The sequence below is a fragment of the Lithobates pipiens genome, unplaced genomic scaffold, assembly GCF_037356315.1.
Source record: "Lithobates pipiens isolate NorthernLeopardFrog02 unplaced genomic scaffold, aLitPip1_a1.2 Scaffold_25, whole genome shotgun sequence".
Taxonomy (NCBI): domain Eukaryota; kingdom Metazoa; phylum Chordata; class Amphibia; order Anura; family Ranidae; genus Lithobates; species Lithobates pipiens.
Window position 1 is genome coordinate 186,128,098 of NW_027507787.1, and position 26,295 is coordinate 186,154,392.

The 26,295-nt window shown below is 44.4% G+C and overlaps 1 protein-coding gene across 1 annotated transcript in view; it reads right to left on the reverse strand.

Moving 5' to 3' along the window:
- Positions 1-18,315, reverse strand: part of PCGF6 (polycomb group ring finger 6) — an 86,376-nt gene extending 68,061 nt beyond the window's left edge. Inside the window, exons 1-2 of the mRNA XM_077455287.1 lie at positions 18,101-18,315; positions 1,915-2,014 (exon numbers count right to left, since the gene is read on the reverse strand). Of these exons, the coding sequence (XP_077311413.1) occupies positions 1,915-2,014; positions 18,101-18,229 (229 nt within the window). The 5' untranslated portion in view covers positions 18,230-18,315. The remainder of the gene's footprint in view (positions 1-1,914; positions 2,015-18,100) is intronic.
- Positions 18,316-26,295: the final 7,980 nt, after the last annotated feature.

Here is a 26,295-nt window from a genome sequence, read left to right on the forward strand (position 1 = left end):
TGCGCTATCAAAAAGGTATAAGCATAAAACCTCTGAACTGGTAAAAATAGGTCCTCTACACCATGATAATAATAATAATAATAATAATAATGTATAAAATGTTATTTGATATATACTTTTACGTCTTAAGTGCTTAATAGCCAAATAATAAAGTGACCATGTGCATTCATATTGTGATGAAAAATATTAAAGCAAATAAGTCTGTGGAAGTCTAAATAGATCCAAATATTGGAATTATAAAGAAGTGCTTAAGTGCACTGTGCAAAGTTCAAATTGATCCAATTTACAGGTGCTCCACACTGCATGCGATTCAGTATGCTGTGAAAGTGATGAGATAACGAGACACTGTGGTCTCACTCAGGTGCGCGCCCCCCCACATGTAATGAATTCTACATCAAGCAAAAAACGAATGGTTGAAACTGGCCAGCGACGGGATGGTATGCTGATCGTTCCTAACAGCTGATCTGCTAAGCGTGCCGTCCTGTCCCCTTCCCCTACATGTTTCCATACAAGGGAATTTCGTAAGATCACTTCCTGAGAAAGATACGAAATTCCCTTGTATGGAAACATGTAGGGGAAGGGGACAGGACGTCACGCTTAGCAGATCAGCTGTTAGGAACGATCAACGTACCATTCCGTTACTGGCCAGTTTCAACCATTCGTTTTTTACTTGATGTAGAATGGCGCACTGAAGTGCCTGGATATTGGCGATTGATCCAGGATCTCGGATGCACCGTTGAACCCTGTAGTGGTTCCAAGGCATGTATTGACCAAGCTTAACAGCAAGGTCACACACCTTAAGGTGAGCCTTCATTACATGGGGGGTGGGGGAGCAACTGAGTGAGAGCACAGTGTCTGATTATCGCATCACTTTCACAGCATACTGAATCGTATGGAGAGTGGAGCACCTGCAAATTGGATCAATTTGAACTTTGCACAGTGCACTACTTTATAATTCCAGTATTTGGATCTATTTAGACTTCCACGGACCTATTTGCTTTAATATTTTTCATCACTATATGAATGCACATCGTCACTTTATTATTTGGATATTAAGTACTTGTTATTTTATGTACTTTACATCTTATATTTTATACATTATTACCGCAGTGTAGAGGACATATTTTTACCAGTTCAGAGGCTTTATGCTTATACCTTTGATAGTGCAGCATCTTTAATGCGATTTTAGTTTTTTTACATGGTTTATGAGACATGTTTACCGCTTGCAGCTGATTTAAAGAGGATTTATTGGTTTATTATGGTTAGTGGAGGCTCACAGGACATTCTATATAATTTTAGCTTTTAAACCTTAATCCCTTGGAGCCCACGTCTTCTGGTCTTTTAAGGGGTTTAAGATGCCAGGAGGAGGGGTTTATGATCATGTGATTGGCTGTCATGATGAGAAAGCTCCCGATCGCAAGTAGTGATCAGGAGCTTTCCAATACCTGCCGGTAACTGTGCCAGGAGCACACTCTCGGCACAGCTATATTAACAATAATGAACGCAAATATCCGACTGTTTGGTGCCAAGGCCCACCCGCCGAGAGGCCGCATATCTGCGCGAGCCCATCACCAAGGGGTTAAAGCAGAACCAAAGTGCCACTGTTATTCACGGTGAGCAAGAAGAGTCATTCAATGTCTCTTCTGCAATAAAACACATCTATCTGCCTGCACACAGCAATCCCCAGCCTGTGAAGCTCAGCTTACAGCTGCCATTCTATCCCTTATGTGCTGGGATGATTATCTTCTGCACTTGGGCAAGAGTGACGTTATCCTGCAGCGGCCAATTAAGATGGCTGAAAACTGGCACAAAGATGATGTCATCAGGGACCGTTGGAGGAATGGTGAGTATTCCTCCCTTTAGTTCCACTTTAATCAAATTTTTTCTCTGGATTTCTTGCATGCGTGTACTCACATGTATGAAGACATTCTGTTATGGTCGTGGCATCAACAAAATAACCTTTGCAGATTGAGCAGAGGATGTAGGGATTCAGTTCAGTCAGGTTAACCAGGCACTGAAAAGTGACAGACAGAAAACATGTTATAAAAGATACTAGCTTCCCTCATATTATTCTAGATGAGAAATTTGACTTGGATGGAAACCGTCGGCTCCTCCCACAGTGTCTGGATGGAAGGCAGCGGTTGCCGAATCTCTTCCTTTCTACAAAATGACTGATGCGAGTAGGAACCGGCCCTCGAAATTTGGTAAAATTTGGAGCAGCTTGATTGATGCACATGGCATAAATGACTTATTTGTTCCTTTTATATATTCATTATCCTAACCCTGAGTTGTTGGACTTACCTTTATGCCCCTCCCCCCTTTATTTCCCCTCTTCCCTTTTCCTCTCTTCTGCTCCTCCTCCATCAGTTCCCCCCCTTTTTGGCATTACCCTCCCCAGAATGTTTAGCTTTTGGATGTAGTTATAAACTGATATTCTACCTAGGCTCTTATTTTTGTATCCTACCTGCTTTGCTTATGATTTATATGTAATATCTCTAGTGTAAAAGATACTAGCGATAATTTACATATAAATACATGCATTCATTACACATCTTTGCTATTTGGGATCGTTGGCAGAGTTGTCACGATTCTGGTAAAATGTGTGAAGCGCCTTTGGCTGCCATTCAGACATGGTGCAAATTTGATGTTACTGTCACACTGAAATCACAGTAAAAATGTGCCTTTAAAAATGGTGAAAAGCTTGTAACCCAAAAAGGAGCAAGATCTTCTTGTGGAAGACAAACACACACATGAGAGCCCATTGACATGAATAGGCTGCCCTATGTGTGACACACAGAAATTAGTGATGCACCGAAATTTCGGCCGCCGAAACATATCGGCCGAAAATGCCCTTTTCGGCAATTTGCCGAAAGAGAAAAACGTCCGATAATGGAGCCGAAAATGGGGCGTGGCCTGGGTGGGGACGGGGCTCCGTCCCCCGCCCCTGGTGACGCCCATCATAGCGCAAGAGAGCCACCTCCGCCGCCTTTTTGATAACAGCGCCGGGAACATCACAGCTTTCATTTCAATTGCTGTGTGTTCCCGGCCGTGCGCCGTCACACGCAGCCCCTCCCCCTTGTCCGGGCACTTAGATAGACAGATCATCCGCAGGATTGGACGGATGATCTGTCTATCAAAGTGCCCGGACAAGGGGGAGGGGCTGCGTGTGACGGCGCACGGCCGGGAACACACAGCAATTGAAATGAAAGCTGTGATGTTCCCGGCGCTGTTATCAAACAGGCGGCGGAGGCGGCTCTCTTCCCTGCACACAGTGCACAGGCTGGCTGCAAAATGGCACACTGGCTGCAATGGGGACACACTGGCTGCAATGGGGGATGCCTCCTGTACCACGTCCTCTGTCTCTGACCATCTCCTGTACCATGTCCCCAGTCTGACCATCTTCGGTACCACGTCCCCAGTCTCTGACCATCTCCTGTACCACGTCCCCAGTCTCTGACCATCTCCTGTACCGTGTCCCCAGTCTCTGACCATCTCCTATACCGTGTCCCCAGTCTGACCATTTCATGTACCGTGTCCCCAGTCTCTGACCACCTCCTGTACCATGCATGCAGTCTCTGACCACCTCCTGTACCATGCATGCAGTCTCTGACCACCTCCTGTACCATGCATGCAGTCTCTGACCACCTCCTGTACCATGCATGCAGTCTCTGACCACCTCCTGTACCATGCATGCAGTCTCTGACCACCTCCTGTACCATGCATGCAGTCTCTGACCACCTCCTGTACCATGCATGCAGTCTCTGACCACCTCCTGTACCATGCATGCAGTCTCTGACCACCTCCTGTACCATGCATGCAGTCTCTGACCACCTCCTGTACCATGTCCCCAGTCTCTGACCACCTCCTGTACCATGTCCCCAGTCTCTGATCACCTCCTGTACCATGTCCCCAGTCTCTGACCACCTCCTGTACCATGTCCCCAGTCTCTGACCACCTCCTGTACCATGTCCCCAGTCTCTGACCACCTCCTGTACCATGTCCCCAGTCTCTGACCACCTCCTGTATAAAAATATTTTTTTAAAACAGTCATTTTCGGTATCGGTGCTGTTTCGGTATCGGTTTCGGTTTTCGGCCTAGTGTATTTTTCATTTTCGGTATACCCCTAACAGAAATGTATATAAAATTGTGAAATTGTGAGCGAGAACGATCATTTCCACCACGTGAGATGTAAACGGGCCTTAGACTGAGATGACACTGATTGAAATAGCGTGGCCGAGAAGCTGTATTAAAGCTCTCCTACCACATATCTTAATTATGACCTGACAGCCCTGGATACACAGAGGTGCAGATGCTGTGGTGCAGATGCTGTGGTCCACCTTCTGTGGTGCACTGCAGCAAAAAAAAAAAAAAAAACACCCGTTTTTTGTATGGCAGGCAGTACTACCGCCAAATGGTACTTTCTATTCACGTAAATGGGGCCGTGTCACAAGCCCCCCCCCCCCCCCCCAAAAGAAAGCATTTAGAGATGACAGTCCCCTCCTGAACCCGTTGGCTGCACCTGTACCGCTCTCCGATAAGCATTCCACCGCAAATCCCTCCTCAAAGAGAGACAGCAGTGCAAAGGAGTCACTACACACAATGATCTAGGGCTGAAACAACTAATCAATTATGAAATGAATTGATTAATTGGCCAGTAACATAATGGGGTTAAAAAAAAAAAAAAAAAAAAATTAGCCCACTATAGGGCAAAAATATAACCACCACTGTAAACATTACTTTCACTGTCTTACAGTAAAAAAAAATTAACCCCTTCTAGTAGTGATTATCTGCTTTTTTGTACTATAAAGGGCCAACCCCAGTCTTTTTAACCTCATTATGTTACTAAACGTCTTAGGCCTGGTTCACATCTATATGTTTATTGATGCTTTTTGCAGAAACGCACTACAGTTCATTTACATGGTTTCCTATGGGACACGTTCATATCTGCTTTTTTCAGCCGCTGCATATTTGGAAAGGATCAGGAACTTTTAAACGCAAAAAACTGTGCTTTTTGGTTCAATATACTTCAATGGAGAAGCTGCAGAAAAGAATGTAATGCGTTTTGCAGCAATTTGTGTTTTTTTTGGCAGATTAAAAAAAACACACAAATTGCAGTAAAATCGCATGCACAAAAATCTAAACGCACAGCAAAAAGCACTGCAGAAACAGATCAAAAGCTAAAACTGCATAGGTGTGTACCGAGCCTTATACTGGCCTCACGAATCAATTTTCAGGTGAGAATATTCAGATGAAAAATCTTTGTACAGTCGCTGAATAAAAGAATTTTTGTTTTTAAATTTTCACTTAACCACTGGGCACTTAAACACCCTTAATAACCAGACCAATTTTCAGCTTTCGGTGCTCTCACATTTTGAATGACAATTACTCAGTCATGCAACACTGGACCTATATGAAATTTTTGTCCTTTTTTTCACACAAATGGAGCTTTCTTTTGGTGGTATTTAATCACCGCTGGGTTTTTTATTTTTTGTGCTATAAAAGAAAAAATACAGAAAATTCTGTAAAAAAAAGAATTTTTCTTCATTTCTGTTATAAAATTTAGCAGATTAGTAATTTTTTCTTCATAAATTTTGGCCAAAATTTATACTACTACATATCTTTGGTAAAAATAAGTACAAATTGGTGGATATTATTTGGTCTTTGTGAAAGTTATAGAGTCCACAAGCTATGGTGCCAATATCTGAAAATTGATCACACCTGAAGTACTGACGGCCTATTTCAATTCTTGAGACCCTAACATGCCAGAAAAGTACAAATACCCCCCAAATGACCCCTTTTTGGAAAGAAGACATTCCAAGGTATTTAGTAAGAGGCATGATGAGTTTTTTGAAGTTGTCATTTTTTCCCACAATTCTTTGCAAAATCAAGATTTTTTTTACTTTTTTTTTTTCACAAAATTGTCATATTATCAGTTTATTTCTCACACAGCATATGCATACCACAAATTACACCCCAAAACACATTCTGCTATTACTCCCGTGTACAGCGATATCACATGTGTGAGACTTTTACACAGTGCGGCCACATACAGAGGCCCAACATGCAGGGAGCGCCATCAGGCGTTCTGGAGCACCCAGGACAATTCTGACATTTCTCTCCTACATGTAAAAATCATCATTTATTTGCTAGAAAATTACATCGAATCCCAAAACATTATATATGTTTTTTTAGCAAACACCCTGGAGAATACAATGGTGGTCGTTGCAACTTTTTATCTCGCACGGTATTTGCGCAGCAATTTTTCGAATGCTTTTTTTTGGAAAAAAAACTGTTTTGTGCTTAAAAAAAAAAAAAAACACAGTAAAGTTAGCCCAATTTTTGCATAATGTGAAAGATGAAGTTACACCGAGTAAATCGATACCTAACATGTCACTCTTCAAAATTGCACAGGCTCGTGGAATGGCGCCAAACGTCGCTACTTAAAAATTCCCATAGGTGACGATTTAATTTTTTTTTTTACTGGTTATATGTTTTGAGTTACAGAGGAGGTCTAGGGCTAGAATTATTGCTCTCGCTCTAACGTACGCAGCGATACCTCACATGTGTGGTTTGAACACCATTTTCATATGTGGGCGGGACTTACGTATGCGTTCGCTTCTGCATGCGAGCACATGGGGACAGGGGCGCTTTAAAAAAAAAATAAAAAATGTTATTGTTCATTTTACTTTATTTATTTTAGTTTGACATTTTTTTCCCCAAAAATAAATTTTTTGATCACTTTTATTCCTATTACAAGGAATGTAAACATCCCTTGTAATAGGAATATGGCATAACAGGTCCTCTTTACAGTGAGATGTGGGGTCAATAAGACCCCGCATCTCACCTCTAAGCTGGGAAGCCTGAAAAAAAAAAAAAAAAAAAAAAGATTCTGGATTTGATAGTATTGGCGAGTCGGTAGAAGCACCAGAGGGCGGCGGGGGGGGGGGGGGGGGGTGTCTATGGCTGGGTATTGCAGGGTATCACCGACTATGGCTGGGTATGGCTGGGTATATCAGAGTATGGCTGGGTATCTCAGAGTATGGCGTTGCAGAGTATTGCGTTGCAGAGCATTGCAGGATATTGGAGGGTGTTGCAGAGCATTGCAGAGTGTTGCACGGTATTGGCGGGTGTTGCAGAGCATTGCAGAGTGTTGCAGGGTATTGGTGGGTGTTGCAGAGCATTGCAGAGTGTTGCAGGGTATTGGCGGGTGTTGCAGAGCGTTGCAGGATATTGGAGGGTGTTGCAGAGCATTGCACGGTATTGGCGGGTGTTGCAGGGTATTGGTGGGTGTTGCAGAGCATTGCAGAGTGTTGCAGAGCGTTGCAGAGCATTGCAGGGTAATGGCAGGGTATTGCAGAGTATTGCAGTGTAATGCAGACTATTGCAGGGTAATGCAGGGTATTGCAGAGTAATGGCAGGGTATTGCAGAGTAATGGCAGGGTATTGCAGAGTAATGGCAGGGTATTGCAGAGTAATGGCAGGGTATTGAGGGGTTAATTTTCGGTGAGCAGCGATGTGGGCACTGCAGATCCTGTTTTTTTTTTTTTTTTTTAACAGCTTACCTGTAAAATCCTTTTTTTTTTTTTTGGAGTACATCACAGGATACAGAGCACCATAGTGATCTCTATGTGGGTATATAGGCACCTTCAGGTGATGGACACTGGTATACCCAATACAGGAAGTTTATACAACCCCTCCTCCTCTACCTCATATTTTGCAGCAAAGCAATATATCTATACCCCAGAAAGAGGTTATGTACTCCAAGAAAAGGATTTTACAGGCAAGCAGTTATAAAAAAAAAATAATAATAATTTTTCTTTATCGTACATCATGGGACACAGTGCACCATAGTAATCACTATGTGGGACAAGCCATAGCAATGCTATTTGAGGGGAGGGAGACAACCCTAGGGCACCCCCAGACTTGAGGACCTATACTGCTGTCTGCAGCACACTGCACCCAAAGGTAATAACCTCACGCCTTCTTACATCCACCTGATAAAGCTTGGTGAATGTATGTACTGAAAACCAAGTTCCATCCTTACAAATCTGAGCCATGGAGGCCTGGTCACGCACTGCCCAAGAAGCACTAACCGCCCTGGTAGAGTGCGCTTTGACTTTAAAAAGTGGAATCTTGCCCCTTAAATCATAAGTCTGAATTATAACTTGCTGAATCCACTTAGCAACAGTGGATTTTGAAGCTGCCTGTCCTTTCTTAGGACCCTCTGGCAGTACAAATAAAACATCAGTCTTCCGGATCTGAGCAGTCATCTTTAAATAGAATTTGACTGCTCTCACCACATCAAGACAATGTAGTGACTTCTCTTCCCTGGAACATGGTTTTGGAAAAAAAAACGATGGCAGGACAATATCTTGGTTCTGGTGAAAACCTGAGACCACCTTTTGGCAGAAAACCTGGACGAGGGCACAACACCACTCTGTCCTCGTGAATAATCAATTATAGCTCTTTACAAGAAAGAGCAGCCAATTCCAAAACCCTCCTTGCTGAGGATATAGCAACCAAGAACACTAACTTCCTTGTCAGAAGGACTAAGAGAATATGCTGCATTGGTTCAAATGGCCGTTTTTGTAACACTGACAAAACTAAGTTCAGGTCCCAGGGGTTCAAAAGGAGATCTAACTGGCGGATTAAGCTGTATCACCCCTTGCATAAAACCCCGAACTAAAGAATGTGACGCAAGCAGTCTTTTAAATAAGACCGATAAAGCTGAGACTTGGCCCTTAATAGTACTCAAGGCCAATTTCATCTCTAGCCCTAATTGTAAAAGGGCAAGAATTCTGCCCATGATATACTTTTGAGGGTGCCAACCTTTGGATTCACACCAGGAAACATAAGCCCTCCAGACTCTACAATATATAGTTCTGGAAGCTGGTTTCCTTGTATTAATCAAGGTAGAGATAACTGACCCGGAAAGCACACGTTTCTTCAGAATGTGGGTTTCAATAGTCAAGCCGTTAAAATTAGCGTTTGTAAGGTAGGATGGAATATCGGCCCCTGCGAGAGTAGGTCTGGCCATAGTGGAAGGGACCATGGATCCTCCACCTCCATCTTTACATCTGTATACTAGGACCTTCTGGGCCATGCTGGGGCTACCAGAATCACCGGCTTTCTTTCCAGCATGATCCTGCAAAGAAGTTGTGGCAACAACTGAATAGGGGGAATGCATAAATAAGTGAGAACTGATCCCACGGGGTCACCAACACATCCATTCCGCATGTGAGTGGGTCCTTTGTCTTGGACACAAAGTTGACCAATTTCATGTTGAATCTGGACGCCAGAAGATCTACTTCCGGAGTCCCCCATCTTTGGCAAACAGCCTGAAAAACGTCAGGGTGAAGGGACCCCCAGGAATAAATGCTGGCGACTCAAGTAGTCTGCCTGCAAATTCTCTATTCCCAGAATGAAGACTGCCAATAGGCACGGAACATTACTTTCTGCCCAAGTTGGAATATGGTTCACCTCTCTCTGCGAGACTCTTGGTGCCCACTTGGTGATTGATATAGGCCACAGATGTTGCATTGTTGGATTGGATCCTGACAGGACAATCCCGTAACCTGAAAGTCCAGGCCTTCAGAGCCAGACGCACTGCCCGAATCTCTAGGATGTTGATAGCACAAGGCTCTTTCAGTTCTTGACCATTGTCCCTGGACAGTTGTCTTCTCTAGCACTGCTCTCCAGCCTGAAAGGCTGGTATCCGTCGTTACCACTTTCCAGATAACTGATCTGAAAGATTTTCCTTTCAATAGATTCTGGATTAGTAACCGAGGCTTTGGGACACCCTTGGGGACAGCCACATTGGCAAGTCTAAAGCTTGAATCGTTTTGTTCCAAGCAGACAGGATACTGTTTTGCAACAGTCTCGAATGGAACTGGGCATAGAGAACCTCTTTGAATGAAGCCACCATCTTTCCTAACAACCTCATGCAATGGCGAATGGAGGGATCTCCTTGCGACCTGACCATCCGCACCAGCTCGCTTATGGAATTGATCTTTGCCTGAGGCAAGAACACCTTTTTCTGGGCTGTGTCTATGATCAGACCCAAGTACTCCAGCCTTTTTAGCAGGTTTAAAGGAAGACTTCTCTAGGTTGAGACTCCAACCTAGACTTTCCAGGTAACTGGTTGTAATGCGCACGCTTTGCTCCAAAACGAGCCACCTATTAGCAATACATTGTCTAGGTACGCCAGGACTGTTATGCCCTGTGCCCTTAACCTAGCTAGAGGTGGGGCCAGCACTCTGGTGAACTCACAGGGTGCTGTGGCTAGCCCGAAGGGCAAGGCTACAAACTGGAAATGCTGCTGTTCTACCTCGAACCGCAAAAACTTTTGGTGAGTGGGAAGTATAGGAACATGGAGATATGTATCCCTGATGTCAATAGATGCCAGAAGTTCTCCTCCTTGTAGGATAAAAACCACTCCATGCGAAAGGAGCGGATCTTCAGGAGCTGTTTTAAGCTCTACAATGGGTCTGACATATCCATTCGGTTTTGGTACTGTAAAGAGGTTTGAATAAAACCCCAAACCTTGCTCTTCTGTGGGGATTTGTATGATCACCCCCTGAGTCATTAATCGGTCTAATGCCTGAAACAGAGATTGCCTTTTCCCTGGATCTTTGGGAACATTTGACCTCAGAAAACGAGATGGTGCAAAGTCCCAGTTTGTACCCTAGAAGTACTGTGGAGATAACCCATCTGTCCTGAATTTCCTCTTGCCAGACTTCTGAGAACTGCAGAAGTCTCCCCCCCACCCTGGCGAGGGGGGGGGGGGGCGCCCCTTCACAATGAGACTAGAATTCGGATATGCAGGGCCTGACCCTGTGGTTTTCCTCTAGATTCTGATGGCAGAGGCCGTCGCCACTGCCTAGAGACGGATGGCTCTGGCGCAGGAGAAAGAGTCCGCTTAAATGAAGGGCGCTTACTTTTCCCCACTGGAAATTGTTTGGATGTATCTGTCCAAATCATCCCCAAATAGCCGATCCTCATGAAAAGGAAAACCAGTCAGGAGCGTTTTGCATGGTGCTTCAGCTGACTAACTTTTTAACCAAAGGTTTCTATGAATGTGTACTAGCGCAAGAGCAAGACGGGACGCCTGGTGAAAAGAATCTTTAATGGCGTCTATGGCAAAACATAATGCTCTTGGCAGCTTAGCCAAATCCCGGGCTTGCTGTACAGGAAGTTCTTTAAGGGCCTGGCTAAATTGGTCCTTTAGGGATTGACAGATGCCCATTGCAGCGACTGCAGGCTGAGTAACGGCACCTGCCAAAGAAAAAAAAAAAAAAAAAAGGAGGATCTTAGCAGGAATTCCAACCTTTTATCTGTTGGATCCTTAAGCATTTGTGCATCGTCAACTGCAGGTGCATTCCATTTTTTGTGAATTTCTCCTCCATGGGATAGAGAACTGAGAAGCCCTTTGGAGGGAGAAAATGCTTATCCGCATGATCCTATTCAGCATATATAAGCTTTTCAAGTAATGCTTGGAAAGGAAACGCATGCAAAGGCTGTGAAGGTTTTACGGAACCCAAGGAAGAAACCAAACTTTCAACAGACTCCGTTAGGGGTAGCATGAAAGAGGAACGAGCCATTTTGTAAGAGATTGTACTAACAATTTCTGATTGCGAGGCTGAAAAGGGTTCATCTACCGTTGTTTACTACACAGAGGAGTAATCGGTTAGATTTTTTTCTCCTGATCGCCTGAGGGTAACACCTCATCCTGCAGCCACTGTTCCCCTTGCAAAGGGTCTAAGGTGAGGGAGGGGGATCTAACAAGCTTTCTATCCCTTTGGATGGAGGATGCGATTAAAGTTGCTGATCTTCCGTCTAGGCCCTGCAGGGCCGAAGGAAAGGGCATCTTCAGTCACGTATACAGGGACTGAGTTGTGAGAAGCTTCTGCACCACCAATTTGTTCCAAATACTCACCCTGGCTTACCCCAACTGGTATTTCAGGCGAGGATGGCAGTGTTTAGGAATGACTGAGTTCCCAGCACCTGGAGGTGGAATCCTTGGTGGCAGAGCCATGATGCAAGCAAGCAGGAAAAGACATGTGGAAAAAACATGTGGAGCTGGAGGGGGGATTGCAAGATTCCCTAACCCTCCTGGTCCCTTGAGGGGGGAGAAAAGCATGGCAGATCTCTTACCTCAAGAGGAATCCCCCTGCAAGCTGCTGCGGCCACACACAGAATGACACTGAGCTGAAATGAAGGCAACAGATTAAGGTATGTGCACATTAGACCTGCACCATTCTGGCTAAAATGAAAATCAAGTTTTTTTTTTTTGCTTAGAAGATAGATCACTATTCTCATGGCGTAACATCTTTCATATCAAAACAAAAATAATTGGGCGTTTTTTAGTTTTTTTCATTGAAGTGAATTTTTTCCCCAAAAAATTGCATTTGAAAGACCGCTGGGAAAATACATTGTGACAAAATATTGCAGCAATTGCCATTTTATTCCCTAGGGTCTCTACTAAACTATATATGTTTGGGGGTTCCAAGTAATTTTCGAGCAAAAAAAATTGTGATTTTAAGTTAACTTAAGAAACAAGTGTCAGAAAAATATTTAGACTTTAAGTGGTTAAACTTCCTGCATTTACAGGTTGTTGAAAACTTGGCAGTCTGCCTGGATTATTTATTTACACAGAAGTTCTATCCCTTTGATCTAAGAAGGAAGCTTAGTTACAATGTTGCAAGTTAAAAAACTTGGCAGACTGCCCCAATGTTTTCTTTTGACAGCTGAGTGAGCAGCTAGTTTCTCCACTTGTTTATATGAAAGAATCTGCAACCTCTGCAGAGGGGGTGAATCAAGATCTCAATTTTTTAACGATTAACTGTGCAGCTCTAGTACTACATAGTACATACTCCCTCTAGTGGAGCATTAAGGCATGACAACATTTTTCCTTAAAGAAAAAAACCATAGGTGGACTTTTATAGTTCCTAGGCTTCTTCCCTTGCGTTATTCTCACTGCAGGATTCTGCTGAATTAACAGACAGATTCAAACTTCACCACACTTTAGCAAACCTTCAAGGACCTGTCCCTTTTTAATTGGGGTTCCACTCCCTTGGACCTGTAATAGCACCCCACCAGGAAGAAGTTTAGGTAATGTAAGCATGACCAAAGCCCTGGGTCCCTCCCTTGGAGAGGCATTACAGGCAAAACCTTGTGCTTCATATACGAGGCCCGGGTACCATCCACCCTGGCCTCAGTGGCACTTTGGATGGATCCGGTCTGTGGAGGCTATTTAAACCCAGCAAGGATCCCTCCTGGAGCTCCTCAGAGCGCATCTTCACTTATGACGGACACTGGTGAAAAAACTGAGGTACTCATGGTAGGAGGAGGGGTTATATAGGGAGTAGACTTCCTGTACTGGGCATACCAGTGTTCATCATCTGAAGGTGCCTATATACCCACATAGTGATTACTATGGTGCTCTGTGTCCCGTGATGTACGATAAAGAAAACTCCCCAATGGAGTTCCCCTCCCTGACTCCATGCAAAATGTATTGCTTGCTGGTAGAAGGTATAGGAGAGGATGCCCACATCCCCAATTCTACAATGTACCAAAAAGACCCTCTAATGGGATTTTTTAGGGCATGAGCTCAAGAAAAGTAGAATTATTATTCATAAAAAGTCAAAAAGGTTTTTATTAGTAAAAGTTAAAAACAGAAGGTTCAAGTGCAGAACTAAAACAATACATTGATGCGGTTACAGTCAATACATATAATGATGGCAAAGCAAATAAGCACACTTCTCTTTCAGTGGTATACACAGAACAGAGTTATAGCCAAAAAGCAACCATACAAGGGCAATTCTCCACCAAGCTGGACATTTGGTAGTAAGCTGTGTGTTTATCTTCCATGTGTGTGTACATCTATAGACCAATCCTACAAAGAGGGATGGATGAGGAAATACATGTCCCTGTATGAGCCTTTCACAGTAATGCACTCCATGCGTCCAGGGCACAATCCATGTGAACAGTGCAGGCTCCATGCGACCGGTGAACACTCCATGTGCTCAGAAAACACTCCAATTGACTGCTGCATACTCCCTGCGCCCGCTACACACTCCCTACTCTCAGATGTGACGATGCACACCCCATGCACTCGCTGTACACTCCATCCGTTCAGTGCACACTCCCTGCGCTCAGATGTTACTGATGCACTCCCCATGTGCTCGCTGCACATCCCAAGTGACCAGTGCATACTCCATGCACTCAGAGCACACGCCAAATGACCTGTGCACGCTTCATGCGCTCAGTGCACACTCCATGCGACCAATGCACACTCCGATTGATCGTTGTACACTTCATGCGCTCAGTGCACACTCCCTGTGCTCAGATGTGACCAATATGCACACCCCATCCACTCGCAACACACCCCAAATGACCAGTGCACACTCTATGCGTACAGAGCACACTCCAAGTGACCTGCGCATGCTTCATGTGTACACCACCTACGCTCAGAGCACACTCCAAATGACCGCTGCACACTACATGCACTCAGCTGTGACAGTACACTCCATGTGCCCAAACGCGCTCTCCATGCAACCAGTGCACACTTTATGCACTCAGTGCGCACTCCATGTGACCGCTGCACACCCTATGCGCTCAGATATAACCGGTACACTCCAATGCGACCGGTGCACACTCCAGGCGCTTAGTGAACACTCCAATCGTTCAGTAAACACGCCAAGTGACCGCTACACACCATGCGCTCGGTGCACACTTCATGCTCAGATGCGACCGCTGCACACTCCATGCGCTCAAATGCGACTGCTGCACACTCCATGCGCTCGGAGCATACTCCAAGTGACTGCTGCAAACTTCATACTCACGACACACTCCATGCACTCGAATGTGACCGGTACACCCCATGCAACTGGTGCACACTCTATGCGCTCAGTGCACACGCCAAGTGACCACTGCACACTCCATGCGACCAGTGAACATCCAATGCGTTCAGATGTGACTGGTGCACACCCAATGAACTCAGATGTGACCTTTGCACACTCCAAGTGCTCAGATGTGACTGTTGCGTGTCTCATTTGCTCAGAGCACACTCCATGCAGCCAGTGCAAACTTAATGCAACCGGTGCACACCCAATGAGCTCAAATGTAAACAGTGCACACTTCATGCGCTCAGAGCACCTTCCAAGTGACCGCTGCTCAATCTATGTGCTCAGATGCGACCACTGCACACTTCATGCAACTGGTGCACAATCCAAGTGACCACTGCACACTCAATGCGCTCTGTGACTGGTGAACAAAATTCGCTCAGAGCACACTCCAAGTGACTGCAGTACACTCCATGCGCTCAGATGCGACCGTTGCACACTCCATGCGCTCAGATGCGAACAGTGCACGCCCCATGCGCTCAGATGCGACCAGTGCACGCCCCATGCGCTCAGATGCGAACAGTGCACGCCCCATGCGCTCAGATGCGAACAGTGCACGCCCCATGCGCTCAGATGCGAACAGTGCACGCCCCATGCGCTCAGATGCGAACAGTGCACGCCCCATGCGCTCAGATGCGAACAGTGCACGCCCCATGCGCTCAGATGCGAACAGTGCACGCCCCATGCGCTCAGATGCGAACAGTGCACGCCCCATGCGCTCAGATGCGAACAGTGCACGCCCCATGCGCTCAGATGCGAACAGTGCACACCCCATGCGCTCAGATGCGAACAGTGCACACCCCATGCGCTCAGATGCGACCAGTGCACACCCCATGCGCTCAGATGCGACCAGTGCACACCCCATGCGCTCAGATGCGACCAGTGCACACCCCATGCGCTCAGATGCGACCAGTGCACACCCCATGCGCTCAGATGCGACCAGTGCACACCCCATGCGCTCAGATGCGACCAGTGCACACCCCATGCGCTCAGATGCGACCAGTGCACACCCCATGCGCTCAGATGCGACCAGTGCTCACCCCATGCGCTCAGATGCGACCAGTGCACACCCCATGCGCTCAGATGCGACCAGTGCACACCCCATGCGCTCAGATGCGACCAGTGCACACCCCATGCGCTCAGATGCGACCAGTGCACACCCCATGCGCTCAGATGCGACCAGTGCACACCCCATGCGCTCAGATGCGACCAGTGCACACCCCATGCGCTCAGATGCGACCAGTGCACACCCCATGCGCTCAGATGCGACCAGTGCACACCCCATGCGCTCAGATGCGACCAGTGCACACCCCATGCGCTCAGATGCGACCAGTGCACACCCCATGCGCTCAGATGCGACCAGTGCACACCCCATGCGCTCAGATGCGACCAGTGCACACCCCATGCGCTCAGATGCGACCAGTGCACACCCCATGCGCTCAGATGCGACCAGTGCACACTCCATGCGCTCAGATGCGACCAGTGCACACGCCATGCGCTCAGATGCGACCAGTGCACACGCCATGCGCTCAGACACCCTCCAAGTGACCGCTGCACACTATGCGCTCAGATGTGACCGGTGCACAATCCAAGCAACCGGTGCACACTCAATGCGCTCAGAGCACACAGCAAGTGACTGCTGCACACTCCATGCGCTCAGATGTGACTGGTGCACACTCCATGCGCAAAGAGCACGCTCCAAGTGACTGTTGCACAGATGCAACCGGTGAGCACTCCATGCACACTCCAAGTGACCGATGCACACTCCATGCGCTCAAATGTGACTAGTACATACTCCATGCGCGTACACTCCAAGTTACCGGTGCACACTCCATGCGATCAGATTTGACTGGTGCACACTCCATGCGCAAAGAGCACACTCCAAGCAACCACTGCAAACGCCATGCGCTCAGATGTCACTGGCACACACTCCATGCGCTCAGATGTCACTGGCACACACTCCATGCGCTCAGATGTCACTGGCACACACTCCATGCGCTCAGATGTCACTGGCGCACACTCCATGCGCAAAGAGCACGCTCCAAGTGACTGTTGCACACTCCATGCCCTCAGATGCAACTGGTGCGCACTCCATGCGCTCAGAGCCCACTCCAAGTGACTGCTGCACACTCCATCCACTCCGGTGCATACACCATGTGCGTACACGCCAAGTTACCGCTGCACACTCCATGCACTCAGATGTGACTGGTGCACACTCCATGCGCAAAGAGCACACTCCAAGTGACTGCTGCACACTCCAAGTGACCGCTGCACACCCAATGCGCTCAGATGCAACCGCTGCACACTCCATATGCTCAGATGTGACTGGTGCACACTCCACGTGCTCAAAGCACACTCAATGCGCTCAGATGTGACTGGTGCACACTCCATGCGATCAGAGCCCACTCTAAGTGACTGCTGCACACTCCATCTGCTCAGATGCGACTGGTGCACACTCCATGCACAAAGAGCACACTCCAAGTGACTGCTGCACACTCCATGAGCTCAGATGCAACCGGTGAACATTCCAAGCGACCGGTGCACACTCCATGCGCTCAGATGTGACTGGTGCACACTCCATGCGTAAAGAGCACACTCCAAGTGAATGGTGCACACTCCAGGCGCTCAGATGTGACCGGTGCACACTCCATGCGCTCAGAAGTCACCGGTGCACACTCCATGCGCTCAGATGTCACCGGTGCACACTCCATGCGCTCAGATGTCACCGGTGCACACTCCATGCGCTCAGATGTCACCGGTGCACACTCCATGCGCTCAGATGTCACCGGTGCACACTCCATGCGCTCAGATGTCACCGGTGCACACTCCATGCGCTCAGATGTCACCGGTGCACACTCCATGCGCTCAGATGTCACCGGTGCACACTCCATGCGCTCAGATGTCACCGGTGCACACTCCATGCGCTCAGAAGTCACCGGTGCACACTCCATGCGCTCAGAAGTCACCGGTGCACACTCCATGCGCTCAGATGTCACCGGTGCACACTCCATGCGCTCAGATGTCACCGGTGCACACTCCATGCGCTCAGATGTCACCGGTGCACACTCCATGCGCTCAGATGTCACCGGTGCACACTCCATGCGCTCAGATGTCACCGGTGCACACTCCATGCGCTCAGATGTCACCGGAGCAGCACAGGGACCGTCGCCCGTACAGCCGGTGTCCTCCCGCCTCACCTCACTCCCCGTCATATACCGCAGACTCGGGGCTGTCACCGGCTTTTCCTCCTCCTCACACTTCACCATCCCGGCGCCGGACACCGGCACACGGCGGCGGTACTTTCTTTTCGGTACAGCAGTACGCATGCTCCGTCCTGAGCTGGCCGAACACCGGGAAGTACAGTCTGTCCAGAGAAGTCGGGGCTGAAGAGTGTCATCCCGGCATGCCTTGCGCTTCTCCTGATTCTGAGGGATGCCGGGAAGTGTAGTGCTGAAAAGGATGGGGGGAGATCTGTGCTGAGGGGAACATCTCGTAAAACCTCTCTCAGTAACACAATCTAATGCAAGCACGGGACTTGTTCAGTTATAAAAATTTCCCTTTAAAGTCTGTACATAACTATACTTATCCTTAAATAGAACTAAAGGCAGAACTTTTTTTCAGTTTGGTTACTATAAAGGAGACTAATAACCTTTGACAGTTTATTTTTATTTTTGCAATGTGTTTCTTATGGTCGAGATTTCACTTCACTTCCTGTCCCATAGCCAAAACAGAAAGTGAGAAGAAACTCCTCCAAAGCGAGGTTATCCCTGGGTGTCACCAGAACTTGTGTCCCCATTGGAAGATTCCTCCTCTATTACTGTTCCAGTGATAACTCAAAATTAGAAATTTTCTTTCACGTTCACGTCTGGTGATAGGGCGTCACGTCAAATTCGGCTACCCATCACATTTTGCTACCCACTGGAGTGCGCATGCGGGACACCGCCATATGCGTTCCAACACAGGGCTGCTCGCCACACTTCGGGCACAGAATTGTTTTGCTCAGCATAATTATAATCTAGCTGTCCATTTGGATGGTGGGGCTTGAACTTGGACTCAGGGGTGGAACACATATGGCGGCGTCGCACATGAGCAGTCCAGCGGGTAGCCAAATGTTATGGGTCGCAATATGTGACAATACAAGGGCAACAAGAGTGTGAAAGCTCCCTTCCTGTAAAGCTCATATTGGGCACAATTCACCATGCAATATTTTACCACATCCGAGTATGCGGTAAAATAACACACAACGTTCTGAGGGAAAAAACGGTACAATTCACGCCCGCACTATAGCCAAAAGACAGCTACAACGCGGGCCTAAATTGCTAGGAGGGCATCCATGTACGTCCTCCAGTGCATGCGCTGCCTCCGTGCCCCCTGCGGGGAACGCTCCATGATCAGCGACTCTATGAGACTTGGCTGCTCAAACATCGGAGTAAGAGTCTCATCCTGACCCTTATCATGTGATCAGCTGATCACGTGATGTAAACAGAGCCAGTAATCGGATAATTTTTTTTTCCTCACTCTGACAGCATGAGGAGGAAAAAAAAAAAAAAAACGATCATCAGCTTCTGTCAGAGGGATATCGGTCCCAAACAGTTAGAGCCACTGCCGCCTCATCTCTGTCACCTACCTCTGCCACCTATCAGTGCCAATGAGTACTGTCAATCAGTGCCTCATCATCAGTGCTGCCCAGTGCCAGCCCAAGACATTGTGCTGCCTGGTACCAAAAATGAAATGCTGCCCCCCCCCCCCCCAAAAATAAAATCACGCCCACCAAAATTCCCCCACATTCATTATTTTATATCATGATAACTAAAGTGGACCTGTCATGGCTCTATACATGTATATAAGAGTATAAAGAAGACCTGTTATGGTTATTTACATGTATAGAATTATAAAAAAAGGGACCTGTTATGGCTCTATTCATATATAAGGGTATAAAGGGGACCTGTCATGGCACTATACTTGTATATATAAGGATTAAGAGAACCTGACATGGCTCTATACATGTAATTGAGTATAAAGAGGACCTGTCACGGCTCTATACATGTATATAGGAGTATAAATAAGACCGGTTATGGCTGTTTACATGTATAGGAGTATAAAAAGGACCTGTTATGGCTCTATTCATGTATAGGGGTATAAAGAGGACCTGTTATGGCACTATACTTGTATATATACACGTATAAAGAGGACCTGTCATGGCTCTATACATGTATATAGGAGTATAAAGAGGACCTGTCATGGTTGTTTACATGTATAGGAGTATAAAGAGGACCTGTCATCGCTCTATACATGTATGTTGGAGTATAAAGAGGACTTGTCATGGCTCTATACATATGTATAGGAGTGTAAAAGGTCGTGTCATGGCTCAATACATGTACCGTATGTAGAAATTTGGGTTAAGGTATCCCCGCGCTGTCGTCAAGGGCCTAAGCTATTTAAAAGGATAGGTTGCAGCAAACTACCGACAGGGGTATGAACCCTAACCCCCAGATAATAAAAGTGAAAATCAAACAGATGGTGTTGCGCTACCTGAACTAGATATAAATATGAAGAGCCTAATACTGGAAGAAATAAAATCTAGCTATAAATCAACTAGCCTATCTTAAATATAAATTAAAGTGCCTTGTGCTATGAAAAATAGTAACCAGTGTATTAAAAACTTAAATTCCAGAAATCATGTGTTTATATATCAACATAAGTAACTCTAAGTAAAAGGGGAAAAATATTCCATAAAGTGCAAATGTCTTATATTAAAACGTGCAATTCATAGTGCATGATTACAAAAAGTTGGTAAAATACAGTCTTTAGTGAAATTAAATAAAGTGCCAGTGATTATTAGTTCCGTAATCTTCTTAATAATAATAAAAAAATTAAATATTCTTAATAATAAGAAAAAATTAGAAAAAATTAAATATGTATATAAGACAGTCTATATATAAGCTGAAATAAGTGCTCAGTGACTTGTTCAGTGCTTCTCAAAAAGAAAGACAGGTGCCAGCAATCGTGTTGTAATTTCTGTGTCTCCAGTATACACGGCACACTAGGTAAAATGGCCCCTTACCTTACTGCTGTAAGGTAAACAGCAAATCAAGCAGCAAAAACAAGGGTCCAGGGATTCTATCCCAATTCCTAGCAGGTGGATATTGGTCCCCTCAGGTAGGTATTTTTCTCTCAGATAGTTTCCATATAGATCTTTGGCTTCAGTATAGCTCCCAGAGGTCTCATAGGAAAGATAGAGGTACACTCGGATGGTGAAGTACGTTCGTAAAATTTATTATAACGATATATAAGAAGAGGTACTCACAAACATACGATAAAATACAGCTTTAAAAACGGACGAGCATTCCGCTCGTGTATGCGAACGTCACTTCCGGTATCCTCGTTCCGACGCGTATTGTCACTAGTCACGTGACTTCATCAGGGAATGGGATACTCTAGCACGGAAGTGTCTTTTATATGTACGTGTATGGCGGCCATTTTACTGAAGTCTCCCATAAGATAACATTGGCACAGCCATCTTTTTGGAGTCTTCCATAAGCTAACATGGTGCAGCCATCTTTTAGGAGTCAATCTACACCCAGCATCAATTTTCCACATATCTAAGCTACACCCGCGGCCATTTTTCGTTGGTCCCGGTTAGCAGCCATTTCCCCATAGCTCGCCCATGGATTATATCTGCAGTGATGTTTTTTATATATAATGGTGGGAGTTTCTATCAGATTCTTTTATTCCATTAAATGTCATATACAAATTTGTTCGCAGTTCTATTGGTTCACATCAAATTTCTATCGGGGGACAGCGGGGGAGAGGAAGGGGGGGGGGAGGGGGGAAGGAGAAGGGGGGGGAGGAAGGTGGGGGGGGGGGGGGAAAGAGATGGGAGGGGAATTATAGGAGATATAAGTGAACTCGATATTAGGTATCAACCTATACAAAGGTTATTTATCAAATGTCATAGATCACGTTTAGCATTATAACCCCATATTTTACACTAAAAAATATCTAAAACTGTTCTTTAAAATTAGTCTATATGAATTTATAAGACAAATGGTGAGGTAACATTTTATCTCATGGTTGGTATATATTAGCACTATATTCCCCCTAAATGTAATGCCCCTTAACTAGTTCGCCAAACCCCAACTGATCCATTATTTGTATTTATCCTGTAGTTTTAAATATTAGGGTGTCCAAAACCGGATTAAGGTAATATGGACTAGTGGTCCAGAGCTAGTTCAATATAGCCATATATATATGTTATTTATCCTGTTTTTTTGGGGATCTAAGACCAAATTAGGATAATATGGGAAGTGGAAAATTTTCCCATTATTGTCGTTTTGTCAGGAACCGGAAATGGCGTTCAAGATGGACCCAAACTGGTTCATTTATACTATCACAATACATAAAATAGTTTTACAAACATGTGAATTAAATATATTATATAAAATGAGTATTGCAAGATCATTACATTAAAACAAGTATCAAATCTAAAACCAAGTTAAAAGACATAAAAATACATAAAAAATATATATTTTTTAGAAATCGCTGATAAAACAGTTTAAGTCGAAATCAATGTTCAAGCCTTGGGGGGTAAATGTATCCAAAATAAAAATCCACTTAGATTCTGCTTGGCTGAGTGTCCTAACTTTGTGGCCCCCCCTCCAGTGTTTCTTATATGGTTCTATACCCCAAAAAGTCAAATGAGTAGGGTCTTTATTGTGGTGGGTACTGAAGTGTCTGGATACACTATGCTTATCAAAGCCGCTAATAATGTTCTTTACATGTTCTTTTATTCTTACTCTCAGCGGTCTTTTGGTTCGCCCAACATATTGTAAGCCGCAACTACACTGTAAGGCATAAACAGCTCCCTTGGTGTTGCAGCATATGAAATCCTTAATATTATACGTGTTTCCAGTACTTGTAGAGGTGAAGTTAAATTTCTTTTCGACCGGCTTTTTTACTCTTGTGCACGCATAACAGCGTCTACAGGGAAAAAATCCCTTGCCTGTAAAGAAAGTTAAACCATTATAGGGGGGATCGGGGATGTTTTTTACTATCTTATCCCTTAGGGTTGGTGCTCTTTTATAAATAAATCGTGGATATTGGGGTAGGATTTCCTGCAGGTGTATATCTGACCTTAGTATGTGCCAATGCTTTTTAATCATTTTCTCGATCTTCTTATGTTGCATATTATAATTCAATATTATTGGTACTCCATCACTTTTGTTCATAGTGGGTGGTTTATCCTTTATTAGTGTTGCTCTATCCATATTTTCTATTTCTGTGATGTTTGTCTTGATATCTTCACTCTTGTAGCCTTTATGGATAAATCTATTTCCAATTTTCTCTGCTTGTGTCACAAAATCTCTTGGGTGGGAGCAGTTCCTTCGTAGCCGGATCATTTGTCCTTTCGGGATATTGCTCAACCAGTTCCAATGGTGGCAACTATCAGTGGGCAAATAGCTGTTCCTGTCCACATTTTTGAAATGAGTTTTAGTGTACAATGATTTCTCTTCTTGTTTTATTTCTAGGTCCAGGAACGTAATGGTCTCGTCACTTATCTCCCACATTAAATTAATGTTCCTGTCGTTCTTATTTAATCCTTCTAGGAAGGCGATTAGTTTGTTTTTTTCCCCTTTCCACAATATTAGTATATCATCTATGTACCTTTTATAGGTCACTAGCTCTTCAGGGGGGTTCTTAAAAATCGTCTCCTCCTCCCATTGTGACATGAAGAGACATGCCACACTGGGCGCAAATTTTGTGCCCATCGCTACACCCACTTTTTGATGATAATAATTTCGGTCATACCAAAAATAGCTGCTTTTCAAACAGAAATCTAAACTTTTAATTAAAAATTTTCTTTGGAAGCATGGCAAGGTCGAGAATTTTCTTAGGCCCCATTTTGTGGCTTCACATGCCTGATGGTGTTGGATAATTGTGTACAAGGAAGCCACATCGGCAGTTGCCAGTATCCACGGCGTTTCTCCTTTGGGGGTCTCCTCTATTAGTTGCAGTACTTGTTTAGTGTCTCTCAAGTAGGCTCTAGTTTGTTTGACCACTGGTTGTAAGTAATTATCCAGATATTGTCCTATTCTTGAGGTCAAGGAATCGATTCCATTGACTATAGGTCTCGGTGGGGGGTTTGTGCTATCTTTATGTATCTTAGGTACTGAATAAATAACAGGAGTCCTGCACGACTCAGGGATCAAGAACTTAGCTTCCTTTTTGTTGAGAATATTTCTCTTTAAGCCTAGATGTACAATCTGCTCTAATTCCTTTCTGCATCTAAATACCGGATTGCTCGGCAGTACTTTGTATGTGTCTTTATCTTCCAGTAGCTTCTTCATGGTCTCTTTGTATTGTGTTTTAGATTGGACTACAATTCCTCCCCCTTTATCTGCCGGGCGGATGACAATGTCCTTTCTCTTTATCAGTTTACTTATGCCATTTTTTATGAATTTCGGTCCTTCTAATTTTTTGACTTTCATTTCCTTTAGATCTTGCAATACTACTTTTTTAAAAACATCTATATGTTTATTATTATTTAAAACTGGATTAAAAACAGATTTGTTTCTTAATTCACTATGGACTATTTCTTGGTTTTCTACAGGCGGTCGTCTTTTAGAGGGGTTGCTAGCTATGTATTTTTTGATGTTTAAGGTTCTGATGTATTTTTGGATCTGTATATAGGTCTCAAATTTGTCTAGGTTTTTTGTCGGTGCATATTTCAGACCCTTATCCAGTACTCCAATTTCTTCGTGGGATAGGGATTTGCCACTTATATTAAAAATACCTTCACCTTTTAATTTCTTCTTGGCCTGCGATCTCTTTCCGGCTCTCTTTCCTCTCTTCTTCCTGGGCTTCTCCGTGGGTCTCTTGGTTCCAACGCCCATTTTGGGGGATGATTCTCCATCCCTCTCTCTAAAAAAGCCCTCCTCTGGTGTGGGTCTTGATAATAGTTTTGCATTCCTCCGTCTCTTTCGTCATCATAATAATCTCTTAGTGGGGCATAATGGTTGTACAATGCTATCGGATTCTGATCATTTGTGCCATTGTCTCTTTGTGGGGGGCGCCAATTGTCCCTATACCCATTTCCATCATTCATCCGATTATCCCTTTGTGGGGGTCTCCAATTATCTCTTTGTAAGGGGCCATTTTACCTAGTGTGCCGTGTATACTGGAGACACAGAAATTACAACACGATTGCTGGCACCTGTCTTTCTTTTTGAGAAGCACTGAACAAGTCACTGAGCACTTATTTCAGCTTATATATAGACTGTCTTATATACATATTTAATTTTTTCTAATTTTTTCTTATTATTAAGAATATTTAATTTTTTTTTATTATTAAGAAGATTACGGAACTAATAATCACTGGCACTTTATTTAATTTCACTAAAGACTGTATTTTACCAACTTTTTGTAATCATGCACTATGAATTGCACGTTTTAATATAAGACATTTGCACTTTATGGAATATTTTTCCCCTTTTACTTAGAGTTACTTATGTTGATATATAAACACATGATTTCTGGAATTTAAGTTTTTAATACACTGGTTACTATTTTTCATAGCACAAGGCACTTTAATTTATATTTAAGATAGGCTAGTTGATTTATAGCTAGATTTTATTTCTTCCAGTATTAGGCTCTTCATATTTATATCTAGTTCAGGTAGCGCAACACCATCTGTTTGATGTATGTAGAAATATAAAGAGGACCTGTCATGGCTCTATTCATGTATAGGAGTATAAAGAGGACCAGTCATGGCATTTTACGTGTATAAAGAGGACCTGTCATGGCTATATACATATATATAGAAGTATAAAGAGGACCTGTTATGGCTTTATATAGAAGTATAAAGAGGACCTGTCATGGCTCTATACATGTATATAGAAGTATAAAGAGGACTGCTCATGGCATTTTACGTGTATGTAGAAGTATAAAGAGGACCTGTCATTGCTCTATACATGTATATAGAGGTAGAAAGATAACTTGTCTAGGCCCTATACATTCATAGGAGTATAAAGAGGACGTGATGGCACTATACATGTATGTACGAGTATAAAGAGGACCTGTCATGGCTCTCTACATGTATGTACGAGTAAAAAAAAAAAAAAGGACCTGTCATGGCTCTATACATTATATATGGTGGAATATCTGCGCTAAACCCTATAACATATGTGCATATACTTATATTTAAAATATATGTGTTGTTAAAAAGCGGTGAAACAAAATTAAGTATATTTGTTGATAAAAAACATTAAAAAGGAAGAAAGTGGTGCTGCAACTAGAAAACCTAAATATTCAGCTAATTGATATGTGTAACAAATTTAGATGTGCAACCAAAATAATATAAATAAAATGTATAAAAACCACATAGGTGTAGGAA